This window comes from Kogia breviceps, chromosome 4, assembly GCF_026419965.1.
Source record: "Kogia breviceps isolate mKogBre1 chromosome 4, mKogBre1 haplotype 1, whole genome shotgun sequence".
Classification (NCBI taxonomy): domain Eukaryota; kingdom Metazoa; phylum Chordata; class Mammalia; order Artiodactyla; family Physeteridae; genus Kogia; species Kogia breviceps.
In genome coordinates, this window is record NC_081313.1 from 57,712,335 (window position 1) to 57,740,312 (window position 27,978).

Here is a 27,978-nt window from a genome sequence, read left to right on the forward strand (position 1 = left end):
TGTGGCTAGGTCTTCCAAAACTGTGTTGAATAATAGTGGCAAGGTTGGACATCCTTGTCTTGTTCCTGATCTTAGAGGAAATGCTTTCAGTTTTTCACCATTGAGAATGTTTGCTGTGGGTTTGTCATATATGGCCTTTATTATGTTGAGGTAGGTTCCCCTATGCCCACTTTCTGGAGAGTTTTTTATCATAAATGGGTGTTGAATTTTGTCAAAAGCTTTTTCTGCATCTGTTGAGATGATCATATGGTTTTTATTCTTCAATTTGTTAATATGGTGTATCACATTGATTGATTTGTGTATATTGAAGAATCCTTGCATTCCTGGGTTAATTCCCACTTGATCATGGTGGATGATCCTTTTAATGTGTTGCTGGATTCTGTTTGCTAGTACTTTCTTGAGGATTTTTGCATCTACTTTCATGCGTGATATTGGTCTGTAATTTCTTTTTTTGTAGTATCTTTGTCTGGATTTGGTATCAGGGTGATGGTGGCCTCATAGAATGAGTTTGGGAGTGTTCCTTCCTCTGCAATTTTTTGGAAGAGTTTGAGAAGGATAGATGTTAGCTCTTCTCTAAATGTTTGTTAGAATTCACCTGTGAAGCCATCTGTTCCTGGACTTTTGTTTGTTGGAAGATTTTTAATCACAGTTTCAATTTCATTACTTGTGATTGATCTGTTCATATTTTCTGTTTCTTCCTGGTTCAGTCTTGGAAGGTTATACATTTCTAAGAATTTGTCCATTTCTTCCAGGTTTTCCATTTTATTGGCATAGAGTTACTTGTAGTAGTCTCTTAGGATGCTTTGTATTTCTGTGGTGTCTGCTGTAACTTCTGCTTTTTCATTTTTAATTTTATTGATTTGAGTCTTCTCCCTCTTTTTCTTGATGAGTCTGGCTAAAGATTTATCAATTTTGTTTATCTTGTCAAGAACCAGCTTTTAGTTTTATTGATCTTTGCTATTGTTTTCTTTGTTTCTATTTCATTTATTTCTGCTCTGATCTTTATGATTTATTTCCTTCTACTAACTTTGGGTTTTGTTTGTTCTTCTTTCTCTAGTTCCTTTAGGTGTAAGGTTAGATTGTTTATTTGAGATGTTTCTTGTTTCTTGAGGTAGACTTGTATTGCTATAAACTTCCCTCTTAGAACTGCTTTTGCTGCATCCCATAGGTTTTGGATCATCGTGTTTTCATTGTCATTTGTCTCTAGGTATTTTTTGATTTCCTCTTTGATTTCTTCAGTGATCTCTTAGTTATTTAGTAATGTATTGTTTAACCTCCATATGTTTGTGGTTTTTACGTTTTTTTCCCCTGCAATTGATTTCTAATCTCATAGCATTGTGATCAGAAAAGATACTTGATATGATTTCAATTTTCTTAAATTTACTGAGGCTTGATTTGTGACCCAAGATGTGATCTCTCCTGGAGAATGTTCTGTGTGCACTTGAGAAGAAAGTGTAATCTGCTGTTTTTGGATGGAATGTCCTATAAATATCAATTAGATCTATCTGGTCTATTGTGTCACTTAAAGCTTGTGTTTCCTTATTAATTTTCTGTTTGGATGATCAGTCCATTGGTGTTAGAGTCCCCCACTATTATTGTGTTACTGTTGATTTCCTCTTTTATAGCTGTTAGTAGTTGCATTATGTATTGAGGTGCTCCTATGTTGGGTGCATATATATCTATAATTGTTATATCTTCTTCTTGGATCGATCCCTTGATCATTATGTAGTGTCCTTCCTTGTCTCTTGTAACATTCTTTATTTTAAAGTCTGTTTTATCTGATATTGAGTATTTGCTGACCCAGCTTTCTTTTAATTTCTATTTGCATGGAATATCTTTTTCCATCCCCTCACTTTCAGTCTGTATGTGTCCCTACGTCTGAAGTGGGTCTAAAGACCCACTGAAGTGTAGACAGCATATATATGGGTCTTATTTTTTCATCCATTCAGTGAGCCTGTGTCTTTTGGTTCAAGCATTTAATCCATTCACGTTTAAGGTAATTATCGATATGTATGTTCCTATTACTATTTTCTTAATTGTTATGGGTTTGTTTTTGTAGGTCCTTTTCTTCTCTTGTGTTTCCCACTTAGAGAAGTTCCTTTCGCATTTGTTGTAGAGCTGGTTTGGTGGTGTTGAATTCTCTTAGCTTTTGCTTGTCTGTAAAGCTTTTGATTTCTCTGTCGAATCTGAATGAGATCCTTGCCCGGTAGTGTAATCTTGGTTGTAGTTTCTTCCCTTTCATCACTTTAAATATATAATGTCACTCCCTTCTGACTTGTAGAGTTTCTATTGAGAAATCAGCTGTTAACCTTATGGGAGTTCCCTTGTATGCTTTTGTCATTTTACCCTTGTTGCTTTCAATAATTTTTCTTTGTCTTTAATTTTTGTCAGTTTGATTACTATGTGTCGTGGCATGTTTCTCCTTGGGTTTATCCTGCCTGGGACTCTCTGCACTTTCTGGACTTGGGTGGCTATTTCCTTTCCCATGTTAGGGAAGTTTTTGACTCTAATCTCTTCAAATATTTTCTCAGGTCCTTTCTCTCTCTCTTCTCCTTCTGGGACCCCTATAATGTGAATGTTGTTGTGTTTAATATTGTCCCAGAGGTCTCTTAGGCTGTCTTCATTTCTTTTTATTCCTTTTTTCTTTATTCTGTTCTGCGGCAGTGAATTCTACCATTCTGTCTTCCAGGTCACTTATCCATTCTTCTGCCTCAGTTATTCTCCTACTGATTCCTTCTAGTGTATTTTTCATTTGAGTTATTGTATTGTTCATCTCTGTTTGTTCTTTAATTCTTCTAGGTGTTTGTTCTTTAATTCTTCTAGGTCTTTGTTAAACATTTCTTGCATCTTCTCGAACTTTGCCTCTATTCTTTTTCTGAGGTACTGTATCATCTTCACTATCATTATTCTGAATTCTTTTTCTGGAAGGTTGCCTCTCTCCACTTAATTTAGTTGTTTTTCTGGGGTTTTATCTTGTTCCTTCATCTGGTACATAGCCTTCTGCCTTTTCATCTTGTCTATCTTTCTGTGAATGTGTTTTTTGTTCCACAGGCTGCAGGATTGTAGTTCTTCTTGCTCCTGCTGTCTGCCCTCCCATCTTATCTGATCTCTTGAAGAGTTATTGGTGCCACCCTTAGAGCACATTTGCCATTAAGTGGGACACTAGGAATGCAATCCACCAAATGTCAGAACGAAGGCAGCCACAACTTAGGTCCTCTTGGTGTAATGTGTTTGGCTATGGACAGTAGTAAGATGGTGCTGATACTGTTTCCTGATGATGTTAGTCTGCCACATAACTGCCTTCATAAAGGCCAGTCAAGGCCTTGTCAGTGTCAGGGAGCAAAAGAGAAAGCATTATTCTGAGAGTCAATGCACACTACTGTTCAATCCTATGCTTTTTAGTTGCATCATGTACATTTAGTGGACACAAACCCAGGTATCTTACTTTGTAGTTAACAGCATGAGAGAATTGATGCATTAGCTAGGAATGTACACATATCTGGATTTCCTAGTACTCGCCATAGTATTTTAGAATTTTAGAAAGTTAACTTAATGCTGATGACCGTAGGTGAGATGCTCTGCTCCTTGTGCTGTTTGAAACTTTTCTTTTTTTTTTTTTTTTTTTTTTTTTTTTTGTGGTACGTGGGCCTCTCACTGCTGTGGCCTCTCCCGTTGCGGAGCACAGGCTCCGGACACGCAGGCTCAGCAGCCATGGCTCACGGGCCCAGCCGCTCCACGGCATGTGGGATCTTCCCAGACCGGGGCACGAACCCGTGTCCCCTGCATCGGCAGGCGGATTCTCAACCACTGCGCCACCAGGGAAGCCCTGAAACTTTTCTTTAGTAAATTCTTAACTTGCTACATGTTGCAGAAGACGTGATGAATTTGAAAATGGCCAGGACGATAAGCAGCTGAAAGTAGCCAGAGGTTGGAATAGCTTCCTTACAAGAGAATTTTGTTCTTTTTTAAAGAGGACTCTGGAAATGGGAGTAGGACCAACTCTATAAATGAGTAGGAAAAAGTACATGTGTTCACTAAATCCTGGAATACTGAATCTAGGAGGACCTCTTGAATATCAAAGAAGGTAGTTTCAAAATGAATGAACAATAAAAAAAAACACAACGTGAATGTGTAGATGTGCAAGTGCAAGTTCAGTATGAAGTGACCTTAAGATCTTGTTATCACAGTGGAATCCTGAATGGAATGATTCACTAATAGAATCAGCCACTTTATGGAATCACCAGTGGATATGGTGTAACAATGAGGCTGAATGTAGCAGTTCCTTTTCCTCTTTCCCTTGGGCAGAGGTTGTCAACTCCGGTGTCTACAGGGATTGGGCAGGAAATGTAAATGAGTAAACTGGACCGGACTCTTGCTATCAAGGAGCTGATAGAGAGTGGTAAGGACCACAGTGAACTGGTGAATTCATGCCCTGTCTCAAAGAGGGCAGGGATGGCTCAGCTGTCGCCTGTGTTTTAAAATGAAGCTATGGGCCCAGGATTGCCCATCTTCTGCTTTCTCCCAAAACCCAGAAATCTAGAGTTTTTAAAAAAGTGAAATGCTCAGTTTTTAAAGGCTGGCAATTATTTTTTAAAATCTTTTGTCAAATTGCTGTGGCACGAAGAAAAGCTCTCTGCAGGCTGAGTTAGGCCTTTGCATCACTAGTTTTTAACATCTGTCTCCAAAGTAGACAGGTTGCCTCTATTCCTAGAGATTTAATTTGAATCCTTGATCATCTCTAATGTCCATGTGTGATTAGTATGAATAATCATGGTCATGTCCCTGATGCCTCCTGGTCTGTGGTGGTTTAATTAATGCTATGTTCTACCCACTGACCTATTTTTCATGTTTAAAATATCTGACACCACCACCTCCTTTCCTGCAACACTAAACAACTAGTTCAAATAGTTATGTGTGTGTGTGTGTGTGTGTGTGTGTGTGTGTGTGTATTCAAACCTACTCTGCCTCTTTATGTACAGAGGCTACTGACCTTGTAAGCTGAGGAAGCTAAAACTGTGCTTTGCAAGAAGGAAAGCAGATAAGGTCTTAGATAGTAGATCCATATTCGAATAAAGGATGTTAACAGTGCTCAGGGGCTCTCCCTAATTAGAACGGGCAGTGTTCCAAAAGCTCTGCCACAAAGTGGCTTTTAATTCCATGAGCAGAGGCAGCGAGCAAGACTGGGTAGACCAGTGGTCTGTCCCATCATGGGTTGCTTTTTTGTATTTTCTACTCTTAAGAATTGGATGAAGATAGAATGAAGAGGTCCTCTGGTCATACCCTTGCACACAACTTCAGATGTGGTAAAGCTTGGTGATGCTGGGAAAGCCGACATGTCAGCACCAAGGAGTCAGCAGAGAGGGATGGAGCAGTGTGTTCTGGATAAAGGCGTCGCTCAGTCCAAGAGTCCAAGAAACAAAACCACACGCTGCAACCAACTCTGTAAACAGTGGCAGAAGCCACAAACCAAAGAAGATTCTTCATATTCAGCCCCCAAACTGTTCATCCTGCTGGCATTCTTTTGGCCATCATTTTCAACCATAGCTACCTACCCAAATTAGTATTATCAGTGTCTTATTCATCTTTGAATCCCCAGTGCTTAGAATGGGGCATTGAAGGATCATAGTAAATGTTGATACAAAAGGTGATTTAATCATGGCTTTGATGCCAAATTTTAGACTTTGTTCCTATTTCTCTCTGATGGAATTATGCCAAATATAGTTCTACTGACATTTACTGAGTTGCCTACTTTATTCAAAACATTGGGTTAGGCATATGAAGATGGATTAGACCCATTCCTGCCCACCAAGGGCTCACCTGGTTGGTGGGAACCAGGAGGCATTTGCAGATTGCAGTGAGGCTATTGTGCTCAGTACTACAATAGCAGTAGACATTGGTTCTGGGGAATCTGAGGTCTTGCCTCCCCATTCTTTCTTTTTTTAAAAAAATTTATTTATTTTATTTATTTATTTTTGGCTGGGTTGGGTCTTTGTTGCTGCGTGTGGGCCTTCCCCAGTTGCGGCGAGCTGGGGCTACTCTTCGTTGCGGTGCGTGGGCTTCTCATTGCGGTGGCTTCTCTTGTTGCAGAGTATGGTCTCTAGGAGCCCGGGCTTCAAGAGTTGTGCCTCACGGGCTCTGGAATGCAGGCTCAGTAGTTGTGGCGGATGGGCTTAGTTGCTCTGCAGCATGTGGGATCTTCCCGGACCAGGACTCAAAACCTGTGTCCCCTGCATTGGCAGGTGGATTCCTAACCACTGTGCCACCAGGGAAGCCCTTGCCTCCCTAGTCTTACCTTTCATATTTACAGTTTACTCTTTGGTACTTGGGGTTCTGTACTCCTTACCTTTCATATTTACAGTTTACTCTTTGGTACTTGTGATTCTGTACTCGTCAGCTTGTTGAAACAGTGTTACTGTTAACTGCCAAATCCAGTGGACTCTGTAGGTCTTCCAACCCTCGTAATCTCTTTGTAATATTTGATACACTGTTTCCTGTACCATGCCCTTCTAGAAAAATCTCTCCATCCCTGACTACAACAGTTTTGATATTTTTTCTTACTGCTCTGATTGTTCTGTCTTTTTAAAAGATATCCTTTTAAACCACCAGTTCTTAAGGACAAACATTCTCCTGTATCCTCTTTTTCCATCCTCTCTTCAGCATACCCTTTTCATTGGAAATCTTATGAACTTCCACAGCTCTTCTGTGGAAAAGGTTGAAGTGAAATAAGATTTGCCTAATACTGTTGCTTTCCTTAGCTACTGTGTTTTGTGAGACCCTTGCTTTAAATAGGACACTGTTTCATCTGCACCTCATCCTATTTTCTGTAGGATCAGAAGCCATCAGTTATTTCCCTTCAGAAGCTCATTGCTAGGGAAGTTGCGAATGAGGAGAGAGGAATGTTTCTGATCAGTGCTTCATCTGCTGGTCCTGAGATGTATGAAATTCATACCAACTCCAAGGAGGAACGGAATGCCTGGATGAGGCGGATCCAACAGGCAGTAGAAAGGTAACATTTCCTTCTGTCCATTATTGAGGCAATGGACTTGTTCCATTGGGGAAAATATTCTAACTGTGTCTCCCCTGCATGAAAACTTAGGCTCAGCCTGAAGGGTCTGCTCCCCACCCCCTGCCCCGGCCTGCAGTAGCCCCTCATCTGCACCTTTTTTCTCCATGCCTTCCTGCCTGAAACGCCCTATCTCCCTCTGCCTTTGTGAATACTACCCATCTTGGTACCACTCGTGGCTCACCTCCTTCGTGAAGACCTCTTCAGTTCCACTGGTCTCTTCCTTACCTGAAATTCCTTAACACCTGCTCTCAAGGCATTTATTTGGTGCTTGTCATCTTTGGCCTTGCAGCTATTATCTTTTTTCTGTATATATGTTTGATTATTAGATTGGAAGATCCTTGAGGTCAGGGACCATGTCTGTGTTTCTCTTTGTCCCTAATTCTGAAGAATCATTCAATAAACGTTTTAAGATTGGTGGATCTAAGTGTGCTACATCAACTTACCCCTCATTACTTGTGCAAAGACAGTTTTTATAAACGGGGGTGTGAGGGTGATCATTCTTAATGGTAATTTGATTAGTTAGATCTTGAATGATGTTGTATAAAATTCCTCCTCCTCTACTGCGCCCCACCCAACCTGGCACCCTACCACCATCCCCTCCAGTCTCTCTACCCTCATTAAGAATGGAAGTGCCCAAATGCAGTAGAAAGCAACAATTATGATTTGAGTTGTACCTACTGGTGGCATTGGTATTGTGTGCATGTATGGGTGCATGTTTGTATATGTGTGTGTTTGTTGGAATATTTGAGTCATCCTAAACTGCTGACTTTGAGAGCTATATTATATTATGCAAGGTCCATTATGTAATCAAGAAAACCAAATCTCTTGGCCAGGGGACATGATGAATTCTCTTTATGCTGAATTTTTCTTCTCCGAATAATTCTACTGCCAAGTTCCCATGTTTTTCTAATGAACCTAAAGATACTTGGATTTGGTTTCAGTTGTCTCTCTTGACTGTTGTCTTTTAAAGTTGCCCAGAAGAAGAAGGGGGAAGGACAAGTGAGTCTGACGAAGAGAGGCGGAAAGCTGAAGCCAGAGTGGCCAAAATTCAGCAATGTCAAGGTATAGTGCAGGCACCTCTTGTTCCCGAGTCGTGCAGTTCTCCTTGGAGGTTGGGGAAGCCCAGGTGTTATGAATGGGAACGTATGACTAAATGATTAATTCTGTGCACTGGAGGCCCACCCCGACCACTCTCAAAAAATACATACATACATGCATATCTGTGTATCTATATAGATAGATATCAATCTATCTATATACATATACATATATATATATACACACACACCGGCACTAAAGGTGCTCAAATAAAATGACTCCTTCCCTCCTTGGTGATTAAAAATATATTTTAAACATTCTGCATGTAACATAACAGCAATTGTGAACAGTATGGTGCAGATGGGCATTGGACCTGCTGTCTAGTGTTTTGATTTTAGATCTCATACTGTTAGGTCATGGTTGTATGACTTTGGACAAGCAACATGATAGCTCTGGTCTTCAGTTTCCAAATCTGTGAAGTAAGGAAATTAGATGAGCTTAGTGATTCTCATCTCTGGCTGGGCCTTAGAATCACTTGGGGAGGTCTTTAAGAGTTCTGATGCCTGTACCTTACCCTCAATCAGTTCACCCAGAATCTGAGGGCAATGGGCTGTAGACATCAGTATTTTAAACTCTCCCTCTGATTCTGAGGCAGACTGAGAACCCCTGAATTCGCTTCTGGTTAAGGTCCCTTTAAGCTCTAAGAGTTCTGTGACATGTTGAAATTAGAGGAAGACGATGCATGCGAAGGTGGTTAAAGACATTGGATGTTGAGAAACGAAAACATAAACCGGTATGTTTGGTTTTGACCAGGACTGGCTGAAGGCCGAGCAGTTCCAGGCCTTGCTTTGTTTTCCCTTGTGGGAAGCACTCATCGTGGACAGTGCCACCTCAATTTTCTTTCCTGACCTTCATGTTTAGTCTTAATAGAAAACAGCCTGAATAAACAAAGATCGGCTTTGCAAGGTTTTCTGGAATTAGGGGAATGGGAAAGGAAACGAACATTTATTGAGTACAGCAAATTTACAGAAAAGACAAAGGAAGCTCAGAGATGTTAATTATTTGCTGGAAGCTACAGTCACCAAGTAGAATAGTTAGGATTTCAACCTAGGTTTGTCCCACCCAATAAATAACTTGTACTTGACCCGTTCAGTGTACTGCTTGCTAACTAGCAACATCTTTATCTTAGAGCCTGGATTTTCATTAGTTGTATTCATGTGATAACTTTCGATGGTAAATGCTATTTCTTAGAAATACTCAGTAACCAAGACCAACAAATTTGCACATATTTGGAAGAGAAGCTGCATATCTATGCTGAACTTGGAGAACTGAGTGGATTTGAGGATGTCCATCTAGAGCCCCACCTCCTCATTAAACCAGACCCCGGAGAGCCTCCCCAGGCAGCCTCATTACTGGCAGCAGCACTGAAAGAAGGTAAGTTGCTTCCAAAAGGATTTGGTTCAACAAATTCATAAAATGTTTATTGGACAGCTACGATGTGCCATGTGCTACGGTCTTGTTGCTGAGGACACAGCAGAATAAGACTAAATCCTTACTCTCCAGAAACAGAGTCCTTACTTATTCCAGAAACAGCAACATATCTTAAAAAAAAATGTCAGTTTGGTTCAAGTGCTATGAAGAAAAATAAGAGTAAGTGGAATAGAGAGTGATAGGGCAGGGAAGTTTCTATTTTTGATAGGATGACCAGGGAAGGCCTCTTTGATGTAGTGATATTGAGCAGACAAGAAATAAGTGAGAAAGCTAAGTAGATATCTGGGGAAAGAATGTTCCAGATGTAGAGAACAGCGGGTGCAAAGGTCCTGAGGCAGGTGAGTGCCAGACTTGTTTGAAGAACAGCAAGGAGGACAGTGCTGGTAGAGTGACGTAGGGGTGGAGAGTGGCAGGAGATGAGTCAGAGTTACCTAGGACTCAGATTACGTGGAACGGATCAAGGTAAGCACTCAGAACTTCATTCTGAGTGAGATGGGAAAGCAGTACAGAGTTTTGAGTTGAGGAGTGACTTGATTTGTGTTTTAAAAGGAACCCTCTGGGTGCTGTGTGGAGAATAACAAAGTCTAGGGCATGACTGTGGGAGTTGGTGGCTGAAGGAGGGTGGAGGACAAGCTCACTGAAGGGGAAAATGTTAGGGAGATGATAGGCCAGGGTATTGGAAGGACTGTGTTCACAGAATTGAAATTACAGAGAATTCTGACAAGAGTAGCATTGGGGGAGGTGAGAGAACTTGCCCAAGGTGCCATGTCGTTTGAGGAGTCTGTAGATGAATGGCAACCAGGAGGACCAATGAGTGGTGTAATCTGGTGGCATAAACTTCAAGGGAAAAACAGGTTTAGGGAGGAAATGGGGCCAATAGTCTGGAAGTGACAATAGGGACAGAGGGTTTGGGAGATAAAAGAGCCACCACCCAAGAGTGGCAGAGAATATTGTCATTCAGCACATGGTTTGGTAAATTATAGACCGCGGACTAAATGCGTCCTACCTCCCGCCGCCTGTTTTTTAGCTGTAGTTTTATTGGAACACAGCCACACCCGCTTGTTTCATATCATCTATGGCTGCTTTCTTGCTACGGTGGCAAAGATGAATAGTTGCAACAGACCGTATGGCCCACAAAGCCTAAAATATTTACTCTCTGCAGAAATGTTTGCAGAAAACATATGCCACATTCTGCCTTAGAATCTCAGAACACTACCTATGGAAGAGAATTTAGAAATGATCAGATCTATTGTATCTATTTCACGGTTGAAGAGACTGAGGTCTTAAGGAGGGTATAGAGGTTGTCTGAAGTGGAGTCCACTGATGGAATCTCTTACTCATTTATTCATCAAATACTCATTAAGCATCTACCTACTGTGTGCACTACTGTTGGTGCCAACTAAGGAAACTAATGCTTTCATAAAAACTTCTAGTTGGGGAAGATAAACAATACACAAAGAAACAAGGTTATTTCAGAAAGTCACAAGAAAATAAGATAATGGGATTGGATGAGGGGAAGGCTTTGCTGTAGAGAGGTCAGGAAAGACTGCTCTGAGATTATATTTTGAGGTGAAAATTGACAGATGAGAAGCCAGCTGTTTGGAGATCTGGGGGAGGACCATTCCTGGGCATACAGAATGTGAGTATGTAGCCCCTGCCTCTGGAATGGGCTTGGCATGTTCAGTGAAAGAAGGAAGGCAGGGTGACAGGAGGCAGAGGAGGCTGCTATGGGCGGGCAGGGACCAGATCTTTGTAGATTGTGGTTTCAAAAAAAAGAGAGAGAGAGAGAGACATTTTATTCCAAAATCAGTGGAAAGTTAGTTGTTGGAAGCTTTTAATCATGAGTGTAGCATGATATTATTTATACCTTGAAAAGAATGAGGGTTGCTGAATGGAAAACAAGATTGGAAGGAGACTAGTTTGCCTGGAGACAAACTAGGAAGTGGTTACAGAGGCTGAGATGAGAGAGGCTGGGGCCTCGGTCTAGACCAGGACTTTTGGCAATGCAAGTAGAAAGAAGTGGGCAGAGGCAAGGTAGATTTTAGAAATAAAGCCAGAACTTCCAAATGGGTTGACACAACCAGGGACCTTCTCATTGTCCCTGACGATGTCTTTATCAAATAAGTCATGCACTCTCAATTTTAGCCTGTGCTGGCTGGGCATTTCGTGATGCTCTGATACCTGGATGGTAGAACTTGGCACTGATCATGCTCTGCCCTGTAGTAGAGTTACCTGTGTGTGTCTCTTTCCTTCTCTAGTCTGCAAGCTCTCCTTATTAGTTGGCAGACGCCCAGTGGCCCCCAGAACAGAGTAGGTGCTCAATGAGTAGTTGCTAAATTGAATCACTGGACAGAGGGTTTTAGAAATATTTGTAGAGTCCTCAGAATTATACTATCCTATGAGCTAGTTGCAAATTTTTAATTGTAAATAAGAACTTGACTTTCTTGGTGTGGCGTTTCCCAGTCTTACCAGATCCTAAGAGTAGCCATTGGTGCTTGTGTAAAATTCAAATCCCCTGTTTTCTCCTCTGGGGAATCCGATCCAGTAGGTCTAGGGTGAAGATTGGGAATCCGTATTTTATTTAAGGCACGTTTGAGGAAATACTCTTTTGAAGAATAGCTAATATTTCTGAGTAGCAAGTTTTAAAATCCTAATGCCTGGGGACTTCCCTGGTGGTCCGGTGGTTAAGACTGCCCTCCCAGTGCAGGGGGCCCTGGTTCAATCCCTGGTCAGAGAACTAGATCCCACATGCCGCAACTAAGATTCGCATGCTGCAAGTAAATTCCTGCACACGACACGGAAGATCCTGCGCGCCGGAACTAAGACCCGGCGCAGCTAAGTAAATAATAAAAAATAAAATCCTAATGCCTAATATCATATTTAAATTAATTGATTTCAGGAAGTTTTTTTAGCATACTAATTTACTGGAAGTTGCATTTGAGTTATTTTTATACTGTTTGTTTTTTGATTGAATTAATTCTCTATCATAAAGTAATGCTAAAAGTATTGGTCTAGATTGCGGGTTGGTAAACTTTTTCTGTATAGGGCCAGATAGTAAACGTTGTAGGCTCTGCAGGCCATATACGGTTTGGGGAACACAATCTTCTTTGTGCATGTGTGTGTATTTTAACAATGCTTTAAAAAGGTAAAAGCCATTTTTAGCTCCGGGGCCATATGAAAACAGATGCAGATCAAATAGTTTGCCAACCCCTGAACTATGTATATGTATGTATGTGTGTGTGTGTGTGTATTTTTTTAAATTTACTTTTGTTTTCCTCCTTCTCCTTAGCCGAGAGCCTGCAAGTTGCAGTGAAGGCCTCCCAGATGAGCGATGCGTGTCAGTCACCCAAGGAAGGTTGTGGAGAACCTGCTTTGCAGGATGTGTTCAGTTCTCGGGATGCATCCGGATCGCCTACTGCTTGTAAGTGAGCATGTAGCCTTTGCAGTGAGCCTGGGCACAGTCCCTGAAGCATATAGTGGGCACATAAAATGAAGGCAATGACTCTGTCCTGATTTGAAGGGTACTGAATGTATTCTTTTGAGAAAAACCTGAGAATAAATATGCTAGCCTCCTTTACCTATAGAAGTGACACTGGTGTTTGAAGGACAAGGACTTAAAGAGTAGTTTGTAGGTTATACTGACATTATCCAGGGAAGCTGTGTACTTTGTCCAAACCCTACCCTGCCTTGTATTTACTATGACTTACTGAATACAGTCTTGAAAGAGCTTTTACACTTTTTGGTTTTTTGGAAAAGGGTCCCTGCAGTTCATTAAAGAATAAGTCCTTTACCTTAATCTCATATTGTCAACTCAGAAAACATAACTCAGAAAACTAGAATCTAATGCATATATGCACACATGCACATTCACAGAGACAGACACACACACACACACACACACACGAGGTTTGGTGTTCGGGTTAAAAGCAGAAATGCCAGAAGATTCTTGATCACTGTTGTCATACACTTCAGTTGAGGTCAGAACTCATTTATTAAACAGTGTTTCAGTAGTTTTTAAATACAGAAAAATAGAATGTGGTGAATTGATTTAGGTAATTTCTCAGAACCGAATTATATGTATAGTTGTGAGCTAAATATTTAGTTCCCTAGAGGTTTCTGAGATAGACCCGTAAAGGATATAGTTTTCATTATGTCCTGGTGATTAAAAACCTTACTTCCACCAGGTCTTCTGTGCACAGATAAAAATGTCTTTAGTAGTTAGAGATTGGAGGATTCAATTGTCTTAGAATTTCTTTAACAGCATCCCTTGGTTAATTAAGATACATGGAAGCAGTACAGTTTTAAAATTCTATACCTTTTTTTTTTTAAAACCAGAGCTAATAATTATTCTTAAGTTCTACTTTATCTAATCCTGGCTTTCTATTTGCAGAATGTGCACATGTGTTTTTCATTTCGACACAGCCCAGATTGTCAGGGGACTTGTGCTGCCCCAGGTGATTTCCTTTTTAAAGAAGAGCCTCATTTTGCCATTGAGGAAGTTCTAGCTAAAAATACGTGTAGGGACCTGCCACTCTCAGCCTCAGCCCAGGGACAGCTGCACAGGCTCCGCTCAGCTCCTGCAGATGCTCAGAACACAGGCCGCACCTACCTCCCGTCAGACCAGGCAATGAAGGCTCTCCCTGTCTGTATCCACATCTCCCCTGACATCTGCTAGAACCATCGAGAGGCTGTTCACAGTGGCCTGAAGTCAGGGTTCACATAGAGGAGGGGCAGGGTTGGTGGGGTCTTGTCCTGGTTTAGTCTTGTGCTGGGCTGGATTGGAACACGGTGCTACAAGAGTTTGATTCTCTTTATAGAGTTGATGAGGGTGAAAAGCACTCTCCCGAACGAAAGTCTGTAACTGGATGGTTTGGTTCTATGATTGACTTTGAGGACTGGGTCCTTCTAAGGCCCCTGTCAGTCTGAGCTTACAGACCAAGCAAGGCCCTCTATTTTTAGTCCTTGAAATACCTAATCAGGTGGACAGGTATAATCTACTTCCTGTGAAATTCTGAAATAGAATACAGGAGCAGAGGGGCCTGATCCATCCCACTCTTCTGCCTTCATCTGGCTCACCATCAGCTTCTTTTCCCATTGGATGGTCCTCGTATCTATTGGGGGGAAGAGAGAATGGCTAATTCTCTGGGTAATGCTTTTGGCATCTCTCTAAGAGTTAAGAATAGTACCCAAGAGTCGAACCGTTTTTTGAGTGACGGAAGAATCTCTATAAAATGTTTGTTCACTGTAGTGAAAAAGTGTTGACTGGCTTGGGCAAAATGAACTTAATTTTTAGTTGATATAATTTGGAGCTATTTCTGCTTAAACAAAAACGTCTTTGGAATAAAAGAGGCCTTTGGAATCTTAGAGGACTGTCATTTCCCAAAGACCAAAGTGTTTTCTAATTAATTTAAATAAAGAAAAAAAAAGTATTTCCTTCATCAGTAATGAAGTTTCAAGATAGCACTGTCACAAAGCAAATATCTATTTCACCAGGGTCCTGATTGGACATGGTTCCATTGAGATTCTGTGTGTGAAAGGGCTTTGGAAAGTCTAGTTTTAATATGTGCAAGGTGAGCATGGTATAAATTTTAACTGAGTTCACGTGGGTAAAGAAATAAAATCCCACCAATGGAGATTTAATGGATGGCGTGAAATCTGTATTTGGTACTTAAACATATCTCTGGACTAGAAATATCTCTGTGTTTTCATATGTTAAATATACAGTATTTACAGTATTTGTGAATTTACAGCATAAGTAAGAATTGTGAGGGAAAAAACACACTTGGAAATTATTTTAAAAATTAAGTTATTTGGAGATAAGGACAGCTTCTCAGTTTGTATGACTCTGAGCTCATAAAATATTAGCCGTCTTCACCTGCTTAGAAAGATGTTTCATTCCTACCATTGGATGCCTCCCTTCTAACCTCGTTTATGGTCTGCTGCTCTTATACCGGCCCTAAGGGAGCCTTTCCCAGACCTGTCTCCTTAGACCTGGCCTGCCAGCCCTTGATTTTCTTCTATGGTGCCTGTTTTCAATTTAACCCTCCCCAGGCGGCTTTTCCTATTAAGTAAAAGTGAGATGCAGAATCCTACCCTTTTGGTACCACAAACATCTCTCCGCTAGAGAGAAAGAAAAGTAAACAGATGGGTGACAATGGATGCTGTGGGTCAGTTTGGCATCTACTAGTGTGTAAGCTCCCTGGGGGCAGGGACTCTGCACTTTGCTCTGTACTTTTTTAGCACCTCTTATAAGAATATTCTATACATGTGATGTTGTGATGTTTCTTATCTTGGAATATGTGTCAGCTGAGTACAAAGAACCCAGTCTACTGGCTGATGTTTGATGATGTCCTTTTTGTTTCTGTCTCAATGGCGTGCTTCCAGCACTAGTCACAGAAGGGACAGGAGGAAGAGGCTGTTGGGATGTGGATCCTGGGACCCAGGGTGTGGGAACCGACCTGGCGGTCTCTGATGCGGGGGAGAAGGTATTGTGAACTGATTTGTTAGTAAACAGCACCGGTTACTTTGTGTAATAAAACAACCTCAGCTCCTGGTGTGTCCTCGGCAGTGAATAGTCCACAAGTGCTTTCCTGCATTGTTCTCAATTTCAGTATTCGTACTTAAACTTTCCAACTTTTTTTCTTCTTAAAATGTTCTCGCTTTTCTGATATCGTGTAGGTGTAAACCAAGAAACAAATGAAAAGTTATTAAAAAGATTTAAAACTCAAATGTTTATTTGTGTGTCTGCGCTTTTGCTTCTGGTCTCACTTTCCGCCCTGCAAACCTCGAGCTTTTCACCCACTACATACAGTAACTCTTGGCTGAGAGGTGGTCCTGGACATCCAGGCCCTTATGCAACCAGGTGGTGCTAAAGTGGCAGAAACAATTTTGACTTTGGAATATTCTGGCTTCTTCACTTTCTTTTACCTTCCTCTCCTTTACGATTGTTTTCCTGTCACCACCCCTGTTGTCACCTGCCTTTTTGTGATAGACTTGTAATCACCCTAACCAATTTCTGCTCTGGGGCAAAGTGATTCCAAACGCCTCTTCTTTTTTTTACGTACTATACACATAGGTTATAACACACTCTTTTAAACATTAAATGCATGGAATTTTCTGTTAACATCAAATGGAACTGAGATGTCAGAGAGAGAGGGAATAAGGATACGATTCTGGGAAGTGGCTAGTGGGCCTTCCCAGGATTATTTGGGGCTCAAGCGTTTATCTAAAGTCGAATTAGGCACATTACCAGATACCACTGTGTGTTAATGTGGGAAGATGACATCTGTCAGATCTTTATGTAATGTTTTGTATATCATATATATTTTTGTATATATTACATATGACTGAGAAACCAAAGATATTTTAAGAGCCATAGAAAAAGATGGCTGTGATTTAGTGTTTTTTTAAACTTCCTAGGCCAAAATGAAAATAGTCGTTAGAGTTTACTCCACTTACTCTGACTGTGAGCTTTCTGACTTATTTCTTCTTAAAACATTCCTGCTTTTCCATCATTTTCAGGGCAGACTTCACTTTCAGGTCTGTAGCTTCCAGCTGCTTTTATGTTACTAGAGGGGGGGAGTTGCAGGGGACTTGAGTAGGAACAGCTTTCTCTTGAATGGAAAGCTGAGGTGACTGCCACCCATAAAGCCCTCCCCTTCCATGATTCAGTGACAGGTAAGAGGTTACGTGTTCCGGGTCCTCTTTGGATGAACCTACCTGGAAAACATTGCCATTCATAAGGCATTTTGAGAAACGAACTGACATACACGGCAGGGTCATTTGAAATCACACTTTAAAGAAGCATATGATGGGTATTTTGTAATTATCTTTCTTAATATGGTAAGGTTTTAAAAAATGCATTTCTGAAAGGATTTTTCAAAATTACTGATTTGTAACCCAAATGGCAAAATATCCCGTGTGTATAGCACCTACTGCAGCTATGCACATTCACCACAAGGTGGCAGACGAACTCCATTAAAAAGATGTTCAAAATTCCTGGCTGGTATCAAACCAAGTGGATCTTGGGAATAAGTAACTACATGTAGCGTAATCCAGCTCATTTCTATGTTTCTTATGTGTGTAGAATATAAAAATTATATCCCATACAATCTTTTTATTACAAAAGCAGTGGAATGTGGAGCAAGGACTGAACCAGAAGAGCAGAGAGAACTCCAGAACTCACTACAGAACAGGGGTTCTCAGCCCCGGTTATCTTCCTGAGGGTTGGGCGCAGATCTAATGACTAAACTTCGTCTCCTTTCCCTTCGTTTGTCCTTCTCCTGTTTGAGGTGCTGCTTAGTAATGACGTCGTTCATGGGCAGTGTTGGGGAAGGGTGAGGGGCGGGAAGAAAAGACCTGGCTAGCTCATCATGGCCTCATCAGCCTGAACTAACTGAATTCAACCAGTCTCAGGTTACCTGAGAACGGTTTCCTGAGGTTTCAATTTAAAGCTGCTCAGACAAGACCACAAGTGGTGTGCAGGAGACTGTAGGAGGGCAGGGAATCTGATGATCCCCATGGCGTGAGGTGTGGAGGGCCTAGTGGCCCCTCACTCTTTATCTATAGAATGGAGTGTGCATGTCCATTACACGCCAGGCAGCGTTTTTAGGTTTGCAGGTACAGTACTGAATACACAGATGAAATCTTGCTACTCGTTGGCTTACATCTTAATGAGAGAAAAGAGACAATAAACAAATAGACAAATGTTGAATTCTGAAAACTGGAAACCCTCACTATCCACATGTGCCCCCAGTGTGTGCAGTGGAGAGACAATGAGTGAGGTAGAGGTGCTTCCCCCGGGAGCACATGGTCTCCTGTGGCCTCATTCAAGGCCTCTGCTGACAGGGCTTCTACTGAGGCGCTCATGCATGGGCCCAGTGAGCTCTGAGAGGGAGGACCTGGAGCTGGCCAGCTAAGCGCCCTCCTTTGGGCTGCCTCTGGGTCTGGTTTCTCCTCCCAAACATTGTGTATTGTGGCTTTGTAAATCTCAAAGTGAGTTAGTGACCAGGCGTGATGATCTCTAGCTTCCAAATCTGGCCTCCAGGATGGAAGCTGGGCCCAGGAGACAACTTCAACCTGGGCGCAGAGAGCTCCATTTACAATATGGTTTGCACGAGGTAAACTTTGTCACTTAGAGCCTGCAGCACTCCTTGACCACCTTCCCTGGGTGTTTTAAGGGATGGCTGGGTGGCAAGTTGCCATGCATCTCAGATACCAAGTCTGCACAGAGGGGGTTCTCTCTCATCAAGTGGTGGTTTAATTCTACAGGCTTTGATTTCTGGGAGGAAACAGTCACTATGAAGAGGTTAGAGAGAGAGAAGTGATTTCCCTGAGGTCGTATACTGTGGAACACTACAGTGCAGCTTTTCAAGAGTAGAGTGTGTTCATTTTCTTATGTTTTTATGTATTTTAGGTGGAATATAGAAGTTTCCCAAGTTCTTCACAGTCAGAGGTGAGCTCTGCATACGATAAATATGTTACCATCCTTTGTTTGTGGGTAATGAATGCTTTTTCAAAAATTTGACACTCACAATCTTATTTTTCAGATTATACAAGCGATACAGAATTTAACCCGTCTCTTATATAGCCTTCAGGTAACTATGCTTTGACCCTGTGTATGTTTCCCTTCATGCAACTCACTTTATTCGATGAGTCCTGGACTTTAAAAATTAGAACATTTGAGAGGTAGTGAATGATCTTAAAAGAACACCAAGCCTCACCCCAAGTGTAACTCAGCTAGATGCTTTGAACTTCACCTGGTTTTGTAATCACGAGGCATCACCACTACTACAGTTTATACCATTCTTCTCTGAAACCATAAAACAGTTCATATCTTTAAAAAATATTGATGAGTATGATCTGGCTTGAAGTTTACACTGAATCTCTTTCTTAGGTGAGTATAGCATGACTTCACATTTTCTGGTGAAAACTTAAATTCACACCTAAACTTTTTTCACTTCCACATGTGGCCTTAGGCCTTTGGGGCAGTTAAATAATTCATATGCTCTTTCATTGTTTTCTTGGTTCATCCACCTAACATTTATTGAGTTCCCTCTCTGGGCCTGGCACCGTGATGAGGGCCAAGCACACAAGGGCAAGTGGTCCACAAAGTCTACCATCAGACGGGGTCTGTCCAGGAAAGACAGGCATTGTGAAAATGAGGACTCTAAGGCTGGATGATCCCTTAGGTCGTGCACAAGGAAGGCTGAATACATCCAGTTGCTTAATTTGTGAGTTAAAAAACATTTTAAAACGATTTGAAAGCAATGTTTATAGACAAATTTATAGAAAATCTTGATACAGGTAAACAAAGTAAAATGACTTGTGATTTTGTGAGAGAATTACTGTTGTCATGGGGGTATGTATCCCTCTAGTTTTTTGAATCATTTTATACATACTCTTGGAACCTGTACCTTTCTATGTCATCACTTGTCTCTATAGCACGATTTTTAATGGTTGAATAATATTCAGGTCTATAGAATTTATCCATTCCTCATAGTTTATACTTTTGTGTTAAAAACAGTCTAGCACACATCCTTGTGCACTGATCTCTGAACATATGTGGGTGCTTCCTTAGGATAAATTACTGAAATTATTTTTTGAGGTTTTTGATAGACATTGCCAAAATAATCAGCACCCCTCTCTACTTGTCCTCAATTTGAAAATAGGTCAAGTTAGCTCATGATCTTAATTTGCATTTTTTGGGTTACTACTGAAATTAAACGTTTTTCCCCACTGGTTTATTGTCATTTATATTTCATATCTTATATCTGTTGAATATTAAAAGAAAATAAGGAAAATAAAAGTGATTTTAAGTTTGGTTTTTTTTTTAGATTATAACACATTTCTCTTTATAATAAAAGCAAACAGAAAATCAGTTAGGTTACAGTGGAATAACAGGAAGAGTAAACTTGACCTAATTAACATGCATAAAATAATACATACAAAAACTGAATAATACACATTCTTTTCAAGTACACCTGGAACATTTCAAAAATTTACCATATTATGGACCATAAAGTAAGGTTCTACAAATTTCAAGCAATTAAAAACATACAAAGTATATTCCAGGGTCACAGTGCAATTAATTTAGAAACCAGTATCAAATATTCCACTAGAATATCCCTGTTGATTTAGAAATTAAGAAAATGTATGCTTAAGTAAATCAGGACTCAATGAAGAGAATATATTGAAGATTATAAAATAGTTTTAACTGAAGGATAATAAAATTACTAAGTATCAAAATATGTAGGATACAGTTAGAGTCATGCTTAGAGAAAATTTGGAGCTTTAAAAAGCTCATATTCAAAAAGAAGAAAAGCTAAAAGTCAATGAGTTATGCATCTATCTCAAAAAGTTAAAAAAACAATAAAATCCAAAGAAAGAAAGTTAGCATTAATTATATAGAAAATAAATAATAGAGAAGATCAATAAAATTCAGATATTGTTTCTTTTAGGACATTAGTAAAATTTTTAAAACCTCATATTGATATTAATGAGAAAAAAAGAAAAAGGCATGAAAAAATCATTATCAGCAAGAAAAAGGGGACATGGACATAGATTACGTACACCTGGAAAAGTTTACAATAGGGTAATATGGACAACTTGTTGCCAATTTGAAAATGTTAAAGTAATGGAAATTTCTGTTTGAAAATAGGTCAAGTTAGCTCATGATCTTAATTTGCATTTTTGGGGTTACTACTGAAATTAGACTTTTCCCCACTGGTTTTTTGTCATTCATATTTCATATCTTATACCTATTGAATATTAAAAGAAAATAAGGAACATAAAAGTCTGATTTTAAGTTTTTACCAGAAAAAAATATCATGCTACATTTGCTGTTTTCTTATTAATACTTTGCATCAAGACTTCTTTTATGTTCTATTGATCATCTTCCTATTCTTGATCTAGTACCACTATCTTAATTATTAAAGTTTTGGATTACATTTGAATGCATGACAGTCTCCTCTTATTATTTTCCATGTTTGTCTGTATGTTCTTTCATAAGAGCTTTGAATCACTCTGACAAATTTCTTAATCTTCTACTGAGACAGTTAAATTAAAATATTACTATATTTATGAATTAAATTGGGGAGAATTGACACTTTTGCAATAATTGGTTCTCTTGTCTGAGAACATGTTATTTTATGTTCTGCTGGAAAGCTTTGTAATTGTCTTCATGTAGGTACTTTTTTTTTCTGCTAAGTTTATTCCTGGATATTTTTGTCTCTTTGTTCCTATTGTGAATGGAATTTTTGTTTTTTCATTCTGTTTCCCCAATGTTGGTTGCTGGTATAAATACAGGTATTGGTTTCTTATATTTTTTTTAACTGGCCAACTCATTGAATTTTTGTTTTTTTGTTTTAATAGTTTTTCTGTTGATTCTTTGGAGTATTCCAAGTAGAAAGTAAAACATTGAAAGTAGTGGTATTTTGGCTACTCTTCAATAATCATATCAATTTCATTTTCTTGGCTTACTGCTTTGGCTAGAAATTCTGAAATGTCTTAAATAATAGTGGCGATAGTAAGCATCCTTGTCGTTTTCAAGATTTAGTGGGAATGCCTTTAGTGTCTTGTATTAGATATGCTGGTCTGGGGTAGATGTTCTTGGAGATTAATTTCTCATGTAAAGCAAATATTCTTTCTTTTAAACTTTAACTGAGAAGGGGTATAGTTTGCGTGCAGTTTATTAACTTTTGGGAGATGAAAACGTTGAGTGTCCCAGCTTGTGTTGCCTGATGAAAACACTCACAGGGTCATATCTCTTTTCAACCTTGAATGCAGCCCTCTGTGGATTCAAGGTTCAGAAAAGCTGGATGACCTAAATGACCTAGTTTTTGCAACACTGAAGCAAATACCAAATTCTATAGTGGGTTCTCTTAACCAAAGCTTTTGAGCTGGTCTAAGGATATGGGCTCTCAAAGATTTCTGTTCCTGGCACAGTCATCTCTTTTGAAGCTGAATGTTTTACGCATGATTAAAGTTTTTACAAAGGATTTTTGAATCAGATGAAAATGAAATTTGATCCTATGTTAGAAGAATAGAGTTAGAGATGAGGTATAGGCAAGGCAGAAAGGAAAGGGCACAGTTCAGCTGAGAAAAATTAAGAGAGAGTGAATATACATGTATAACTGAATCACTTTGCTGCACAGTAGAAATTAACATAATGTTGTAAATCAACTATACTTCAGTATAATTTTAAAAAGAAAAGGAGAGAGAGTGAATTGGGAATTTTCCTAAACTTCAAAAACAAGTGTTATTTTCTGTCCTAAATGTAAATGTAAACTTTAAATGTGAAGATAAATATCCAGTCTTCAAATTTCACCTCTCTGCTACAGAAGGGAGTAGTCTTATCCCAAATGTTAAATATATATGAAGAATACTTCATGGTAGCATTTAATTAATCTAATTGTAATCCTTAAATGAGAGTTACCATTGCCTGTAGCAGTTTTGGCATATAAAATGTTGGATTTTTTGTTTGTTTGTTTTACTCTGATGATGCGCTTAGGATTTGTTAGAATTAAGTGGTGATGTGCAGTCTACAGTTTGCTTAGCCAGGTCAGCAGAGTCCTGAATGGCTTATTATTTCACATTTAAATATCAAAGTTATTAGTACCTATTCTCAATGATACCATTGTTTTCTTTATAATAACTGCTAAAAGACATTAATCAAATTTTCATGTGAATTTGAAATTTTTTGAATTGATTTTCAAATTTAAAAACATGAAGTTTATTTCAAAAGGCCCCACCGAATACATTTTTGAGTCTTACTCGAAGACAAATACCAATTTAAAATATTCCTTAGTTCTTTAACCTCCAAAAGCGTGGGAAACTGCTGAGTTAACAAATAACTAATGGTCAAATCCCCATCTTCCCAGCATCTGTTACATGGACAGCTTTTTAAATTTTTAGGAAAGAAAAATGAGAATTTATCCTTAGGAGAGTAATAATTTCTCATAATGAGTCACAACATACACACACATACCCAGTATGTGGCCATTTTCAATTTGTCCCTTTTCTGTTTCTTTGTGCTTTCATTGGGGACTTTTAAAATTAAAAGCTTCCAGGGGCATTTACAGATATTTTTTTGTTTTGTTTTGTGGAATCCTTCCAAAACTTGGCAGTTATTTCCTGTGATACTGCCAAACTTTTCGCAGGCAGATGCCGTAACTCAAAATGTTTTTTTAATCTGGTTGGTAATGACCTCTGGGTTTCAGAGTATCTGTGTCCCTGGTTGGTAATGTCCTCTGGGTTTTAGAGTACCTATGTCCCCTGAAGCAGTCCAGCCTCCTTTTAGCACTATTAAACAAATGAATTTCAGCTTAGTGTTTTGTGCATGACCTTCCTGCTATAATACAAAGAAATAACAGTAATGAGACTAGCTTTACCATTTATACATCTCCTAAATATGATATTAACTGTTATTCTCGGGCATTATATTATAAAAAGTTTATTTAGCAAAGCTTCCAAGTGGTTGACTTTTATTTTTTGTCTTCGTGTATGTCATATAGCTTAAGTAATTTCTGGTTTGAGACTCAAAGGGTACTACCAGATTTATATAGATTCTTAAATTCTGCTGAATTAATGACTGTTAAGACCTCAGAAAGAGAATGAGGCACAGCACAGGAATGCAGAGTCCTGTGAATTTAGGTACTGAATTCTTATTCAGAACACTCGCTTAAATATTATCCAACAACCAGCAACAAACCGCATTTCCAAAAGAGGGGATGAGTATTGCTTCTGTGCTTTATTTCTTTTGTGTATAAATTCCAGGCCATACCACTAAGGAAATGAGGACAAGCCTATTTGAAGTGCCAAGGTCAGTCTCAGGAGGTAACTTAGAACAAGGACAGAAATATTCAGAGAAAGTAATTTGGTCATGCTTTTGAGGTGGTACCAACCCAAGGTGCACACGGTATGGACGCCTTTGCTTTTTTTGCCCTCTGCTCGGACAGGCCGCCTTGACCGTTCAGGATAGCCACATTGAGGTCCACAGGCTGGCTCTCCAGCAGCAGGAGGGCCTGTCCTCCGGCCCCTCTTTCCGAGGCAGCCCCTTTCAGGACCAGGAGAAGCACCGAAGCCTGGAGAAGCGGCAGGAGGAGTTGGCCAGCCTCCACAAGCTGCAGCATCGGTTCCAGCAGGACCAGCAGCGGTGGCGCCGCAGGTGCGACCAGCAGCAGCGAGAGCAGGAGGCCAAGGCCAGCCGGCTGCAGGAGCGCGAGAGGCAGTGCCGGCTGCAGGAGGAGCTGCTGCTGAGCAGCCGGGGGCAGCTGGACCAGCAGCTCCAGGAGTACCAGCAGAGCCTGGAGCGGCTGCGTGAGGGCCAGCGCCTGGTGGAGACGGAGAGGGAGCGGATGCGGGCCCAGCAGAGCCTGCTGCGTGGCTGGAAGCACAGCCGGCAGAGGAGCCTTCCCGCGGCATTGCCTCCAGGAGGCGTGGAGGTACGGGTCTCCCCATGCTTGCAGAAGCAGTGTGTGAGACGGCCGTGGTCGTGGTGGTTCTGGAGCCACTGACCACACGTCTGTCTTTTTCGCTGCTTGTGTGAGAGCTCACAAGTTACTCGGTGTGTAGGTAGCAAAAGCTGGGACCCCTTAGAGACAATACATATGCACCTTGACTTGAAGTATGGACACGTGAAAGGTCTGGGTGCTGCTAGATCATGGGTTCATTGTACTCTGAGACCCCCTTACCGGAGGGAAGAAATACAGAATAGAGTTGTACCAGTGAGGCGAGCTTTACCCTGGAGGCACGCTCACCGTGAGCATGCTGTAGTTCAAGCTCCCCTGTATATGCTCCAGTCTTCAGAGCTCTGTATAGATTTACCTTTCAGCAGATCAGTTAAGCTATTAATGTCCATAGGTACTGAATTTAACAAGTACACTACTATTCCGTTATTCCAAGCTTATTCTCTTTTTGTAAATTTGACCTCATAAATTCAAAATCCATTTCACTGACAGTTAACATAAGTAGTATACTAATTAATGTTTGGGCAGGATAAAGCCTTTCAAAAAGTTCCGTGTTTCATTTTGCACCCACTCTAACCATGCTTGACAATTCCATTCATTCCAAGAGTTTACTTTTCTGTACTATGTGCACATACTTTTTAATTTTTTTAATATATTTTTTAATATCTTTATTGGAATATAATTGCTTTACAAAGTTGTGTTCGTTTCTGTTGTACAACACAGTGAATCAGCTGTATGCATACATATATCCCTGTATCTCCTCCCTCTTGAGCCTCCCTCCCACCCTCCCTATCCCACCCCTCTAGGTGGTCACAAAGCACCGAGCTGATCTCCCTGTGCTATGCGGCTGCTTCCCACTAGCTATCTATTTTACGTTTGGTAGTGTATATATGTCATTGCCACTCTCTCACTTCATCCCAGCTTACCCTTCCCCTCGCTGTGTCCTCAAGTCCATTCTTTACGTCTGTGTCTTTATTCTTGCCCTGCCGCTAGGTTCATCAGTACCGTTTTTTTAGATTCCATATATGTGCGTTAACATACGGTATTTGTTTTTCTCTTTCTGACTTACTTCACTCTGTATGATAGACTCTAGGTCCATCCACCTCACTACAAATAACTCAGTTTCGTTCTTTTTTTATGGCTGAGTAATATTTCATTGTATATATGTGCCACATCTTCTTTATCCATTTATCTGTTGATGGACATTTAGGTTGCTTCCATGTCCTGGCTATTGTAAATACTGTACATAAAGTTGTAAAAGTTGACAAGCTTCTAAGAATGATCTGTGTTATATCTCACTTTCCTTTCAAGTTGGCTAAATTATATTTATTGCAAATACTTTATGTGTACGTGAATGTCTTCAACTGTGATTTAGCAAAAGTGAAAATGCTATTCCCTTAAAGCAGAAACACTTTAACAGCAGTGAGCACACAGCTGCACGTATCTTTTCATTTGATTTTTATTTCTTTTTTTGTTTTTTTGTTTTTTTTGAGGTAGGCGGGCCTCTCACTGTCGCGGCCTCTCCCAATGCGCAGCACAGGCTCCAGACGCGCAGGCTCAGTAGCCATGGCTCATGGGCCCAGCCGCTCCGCGGCATGTGGGATCTTCCCAGACCAGGGCACGAACCCATGTCCCCTGCATCGGCAGGCGGACTCTCAACCACTGCGCCACCAGGGCAGCCCTGATTTTTATTTCTTTTAAGATATGCTGTGCATTGCCAATTGAAGTTTTTGGTACTAGCTCATTACAAGGGGGTGGGAGGAGGGAGTCAAGGGTAATATCCTTCTCCAACTCACTCATTAAAATCTTGATGGCTAAATTCTGTTAGGAATAAATACTTTATAAAACTGGTACACATTGCTGGAAGAATTATTGTGTTTTTTCTTTTTTCTTACACAGGTAATGGAACTTAATCAATCTGAGGGTTTATGTCATGAAAATTCACTCTTCATCAATGAAGCTTTAGTGCAAATGTCACTTAACACCTTGAACAAACCGACTCCAGCAGATATCCATCAGGATGCCACTTACCCCCCAAGTATATCTCATTCCGATTTGGTAAGGACTAGTGAAAATCAAGTAGACCTCAAGATGAACATTTCTCAGCCCTTGGATGTCAGCCATGAACTGTGGATAGCCGCTGGGTCCTGTCATCAGATACCCCCTCTCCACCAAAGCAGCAAGGATTCTTGTAAAAATGGTAATTAATACTTTAAACATCATCTGTATAGTTTCCACAAGGAGCTGTTTTTCTGAATGGTTGGCTCTTCTTTAGAGCGAATCAAAGTGGGCCCTAGAATGGGAATAAATTGGTGCTGATGAGCTGGAGTTTGTGGCATAAACTTTTCTTTGGGGACGTCTGGGGGCCATCGCTTGTGAGTATTGAGACAACTAGACCATGGTTGGAGGGCTTAGAGGATGCCACTGAGATGTGAGAACCAGACAGGGTTTTTAGGTCTGTGGGTTAAATAATAACTTTCCTTGAAAAGTGAAGCAACTTGATATTTATTCCTCACTGTAGACCCAACCACATCCTGATACACATACTTGTTGAGTCTCAGAAATAAAAGATATGGACAGGGTTTGTGGTAGGGCTTTATTGTCTCTCGGGGCAATTTCCTGCAATGTTAGTAAAATCTTCTGTACTGCCATTAAATACTCCAAATGAAACCGTTAACATCATTTGTCATTGTAAAAAAAAAAAAAAAGGTGTTGTGTCTCCATAAGTACCTCGTAATGACACAATTTGCTAATCCCATTAAAGCATTTGCCAAATATAAATGAAAGGCAGCTCGAGTTACCAACTCCACATGAATCCAAATGATTTAAATCTAGGTCTATTATAAATTGTTTTCTGTGGGATATGAGGTAGGGAATGAGAAGAACTCGAAACCTCCGTACTGAAAGACAGATGGC

The 27,978-nt window shown here is 40.2% G+C and overlaps 1 protein-coding gene across 5 annotated transcripts in view; it reads left to right on the forward strand.

Moving 5' to 3' along the window:
* Nucleotides 1-27,978, forward strand: part of ARHGEF28 (Rho guanine nucleotide exchange factor 28) — a 330,335-nt gene that overhangs the window by 275,144 nt on the left and 27,213 nt on the right. For all 5 annotated transcript variants that reach the window (XM_067031143.1, XM_067031144.1, XM_067031142.1 and 2 more), the window contains 9 exons: nucleotides 6,828-7,006; nucleotides 8,037-8,128; nucleotides 9,356-9,538; nucleotides 12,885-13,016; nucleotides 15,980-16,080; nucleotides 19,011-19,049; nucleotides 19,144-19,191; nucleotides 24,553-25,038; nucleotides 26,962-27,262. In XM_067031143.1, coding sequence (XP_066887244.1) covers nucleotides 6,828-7,006; nucleotides 8,037-8,128; nucleotides 9,356-9,538; nucleotides 12,885-13,016; nucleotides 15,980-16,080; nucleotides 19,011-19,049; nucleotides 19,144-19,191; nucleotides 24,553-25,038; nucleotides 26,962-27,262 — 1,561 coding nt within the window. The remainder of the gene's footprint in view (nucleotides 1-6,827; nucleotides 7,007-8,036; nucleotides 8,129-9,355; nucleotides 9,539-12,884; nucleotides 13,017-15,979; nucleotides 16,081-19,010; nucleotides 19,050-19,143; nucleotides 19,192-24,552; nucleotides 25,039-26,961; nucleotides 27,263-27,978) is intronic.